This window comes from Poecilia reticulata, linkage group LG13, assembly GCF_000633615.1.
Source record: "Poecilia reticulata strain Guanapo linkage group LG13, Guppy_female_1.0+MT, whole genome shotgun sequence".
NCBI classification, from domain to species: Eukaryota; Metazoa; Chordata; class Actinopteri; order Cyprinodontiformes; family Poeciliidae; genus Poecilia; species Poecilia reticulata.
The window spans coordinates 32,697,019-32,699,877 of NC_024343.1; the positions used below are offsets into that span (position 1 = coordinate 32,697,019).

Consider the following 2,859-nt stretch of genomic DNA (forward strand, 5'->3'; position numbering starts at 1 on the left):
CTCCGCCTGTTCCGATACTGACTCCGCCCCGTTCCGATACCGACTCCGTCCCGTTCCGATACTGACTCCGCCTGTTCCGATACTGACTCCGTCCCGTTCCGATACTGACTCCGCCTGTTCCGATACCGACTCCGTCCCGTTCCGATACTGACTCCGCCTGTTCCGATACCGACTCCGCCCCGTTCCGATACCGACTCCGCCCCGTTCCGATACTGACTCCGCCCCGTTCCGATACCGACCCCGCCCCATTTTATATACATGCTGACCACGCCCATTCCTAGACACACTGACTCCACCCTATTATAATAAATACTGGTCACATCAAATTTGTGTACATACGGACCAGGCATCGTTCTTTGCATATTGACTCCGCCCCTTCCTCATTCAAATTGCCCAAACTGTGACCCATTCTGACCCCATACCTTTCTGTTGCATGCTGATTCTTGTGGCGTGACGTCTGACCCTGCCCTGTGCCAACCGGACCTACTGGACTACATTCTGATGCACGCTCTGGCCCAGTTTCAGTCCGGTTTGAAGTACAGACTTGCTCCCATTTTTTATACATATTGATGGGCTCTAACTCTGACACATGACATCTACAGGTTATGCCCAATTTTTGGAGCAGACTCCATTTTAATACATACTGACCATGTTCCATATTTAACACATACTGACCAGATGTTGTTACTGCACAATCTGTCCCAGAAGCTCGATCCGAACCGTCAGCTCATTTGCACATGAACTAAAAAAAACATGTTCCTGGAGTGAATCTATTTATTAAAATAATTAATTTCAGCATTGTTTTTAAACTGACCAAAGTGCATTCAACCGTGATTTTATACTGTTTTTTTAACCAGAAATCACCTGTAAGATTAGGAATGTGTTTGTCAAGGGAAAACTATCCATCTGGAAGTTTTTCCTTTAGCGCAGTGCTAACGCCATGATGTCGTCGCTGATCGTTCTTCCTGGACAGATTCTGTCATGACGCATCGTTCTTTACATATTGACTCCGCCCCTTTCTGATGCAATTTGCCCACGCTGTGACCCATGCTGACCCCGCACCTTTCTGTTGCATGCTGATTCTTGTGGTGTGACCTCTGACCCTGCCCTGTGCCAACCGGACCTACGGCTCTGCCCTGTTGTTATGCATTCTGATGCACGCTCTGGCCCAGTTTCAGTCCGGTTTCTACAGTCAACCTTCATGTGACGCAGGACATTTTCATTTATTTACACAGAGTTAATGAAGCATAACACAATTAATCCTGTTTTAACAATTATTTCCTTTAATTGGTAATCATTTAAAGCAACACAGAGCCTGCCCAGTGCTAACTGGAAGAACTGGACTGGAACTGAGTTCATCCTGACATCCATCACCTTCTCCCTGTAGTTGTGTTTCTGTGTCAAAATTTTTCAAATAAAAGCCAAAATGTCTCGTGTGGTGTTTGTTCTGTCGCAGTCTGCAGTGGTATTGTTTCTTATTTAAATAATTTTTTGGGATCGCTGTAGTGTGTTCAGTGTTCTGGTTTCTGGTCGTCAATCCAGTTTGTCACTTTAGATTCAATTGATTTAATGTAACTGAATTATTAAGGGTCCAGTCCATGATGTCAGAGTTGCTTAAAAATCTATAGATCGTGATATCAGCCACAAATCAGCATATTGATTGTGTAATTATTAACATTTGTTTTCATTCAGACAAATTACTAATAAAGCTGCTTTTATTCATACACTGCAAAAACAAAGTAATTTAGGTCTAGTTTCTTTTGTAAATATCTTGGTACACTTGAAATAGGATAAAACTAACTTAGTAACTTTTCAGAGATATAGGAGTTTGTTCAATAATAACCCAATGAATTACCTGTGATTCTTTGGGCTCAGCTTCTCCAGCCACATCCATTTACTGTTGAATCAATAAATCACTGTTGTTGATTTTGCCTAACTGATCAGAGAAGGTCAATTAGGCAAACCCGCAGAACGTCAGCAGATTTTAAACTCTTTACTGTAGGACTACAGCAATGCATTATGGGTACAGAGTGAACATCATTTGCTGCATCTGTGAACTCAAGGAGAACCTAAACAGTCTTCACCCACTTAAGAAACAAGACCATGAATATAAACATCGAACTACCTGAACAATTCCTAGCAATCAGCTAGCAAAAGTGCTAAGCTAAAAATTAGCTGGCTAGCAGAGCACATTTTTAGCTTAGCGCTTTCAAATTTTCTGGGAAAGCTAATTTAGGGAAACGTTTTCCAAGTTAGTTAAAGTGCTACCAAAGAGTTAGCTCCGCTATTAGCATATTAGCATATTAGCGGAAGTGTGTCCACCACTGAGCTTTAATAACTAGACAAATGAATCCAACCCTGTCGGTGTCTGAATGTTGACTGTGACCCAGAATCCCCCTCAGTGAGGCTCAGTGATCAGGCAGGACCACAGCGTGTGAACGATGATGACGAGCTGTTCTTCATCACCAGATGCCGTGGCTCTGCGGCGACGCCACCATGATGGAGATGATCGAGAAGAAGAGAGTTTTGTGCCGAGAGATCAAAGCTCGTCAGCGGCCGGAGAAGAACCTGTGCAAACAGGACAGCATGCCCAACCTGCCCAGCTGGAGGAGGAAGCAGCCGCCGCCATACTCAGCCCCGCCCACCGCCACCGGACACGCCACCACCGTGTTCTGGGACACCGCGATCTGAGAACAACCCAGAGGGACGTCCAACGTTCTCCACCGAGGCAGAGAGAAACCGACGATGATGAAGATGATGATGATGATGATGATGATGATGATGATGATGATGATGATGATGATGATGATATCATGTTGATGATGATGGTAACCACAGTGGTGACAATGATGGTGATGA

At 44.4% G+C, this 2,859-nt stretch overlaps 1 protein-coding gene across 1 annotated transcript in view; it reads left to right on the forward strand.

Annotated features, from left to right (window-relative positions):
- The window catches only part of LOC103475242 (neuronal tyrosine-phosphorylated phosphoinositide-3-kinase adapter 2), a 12,393-nt gene extending 9,540 nt beyond the window's left edge, over nucleotides 1–2,853 (forward strand). The window contains 1 exon segment of the mRNA XM_008426715.2: nucleotides 2,470–2,853. Coding sequence (XP_008424937.2) covers nucleotides 2,470–2,691 — 222 coding nt within the window. The 3' untranslated portion in view covers nucleotides 2,692–2,853.
- The last annotated feature ends 6 nt before the right edge of the window (nucleotides 2,854–2,859 follow it).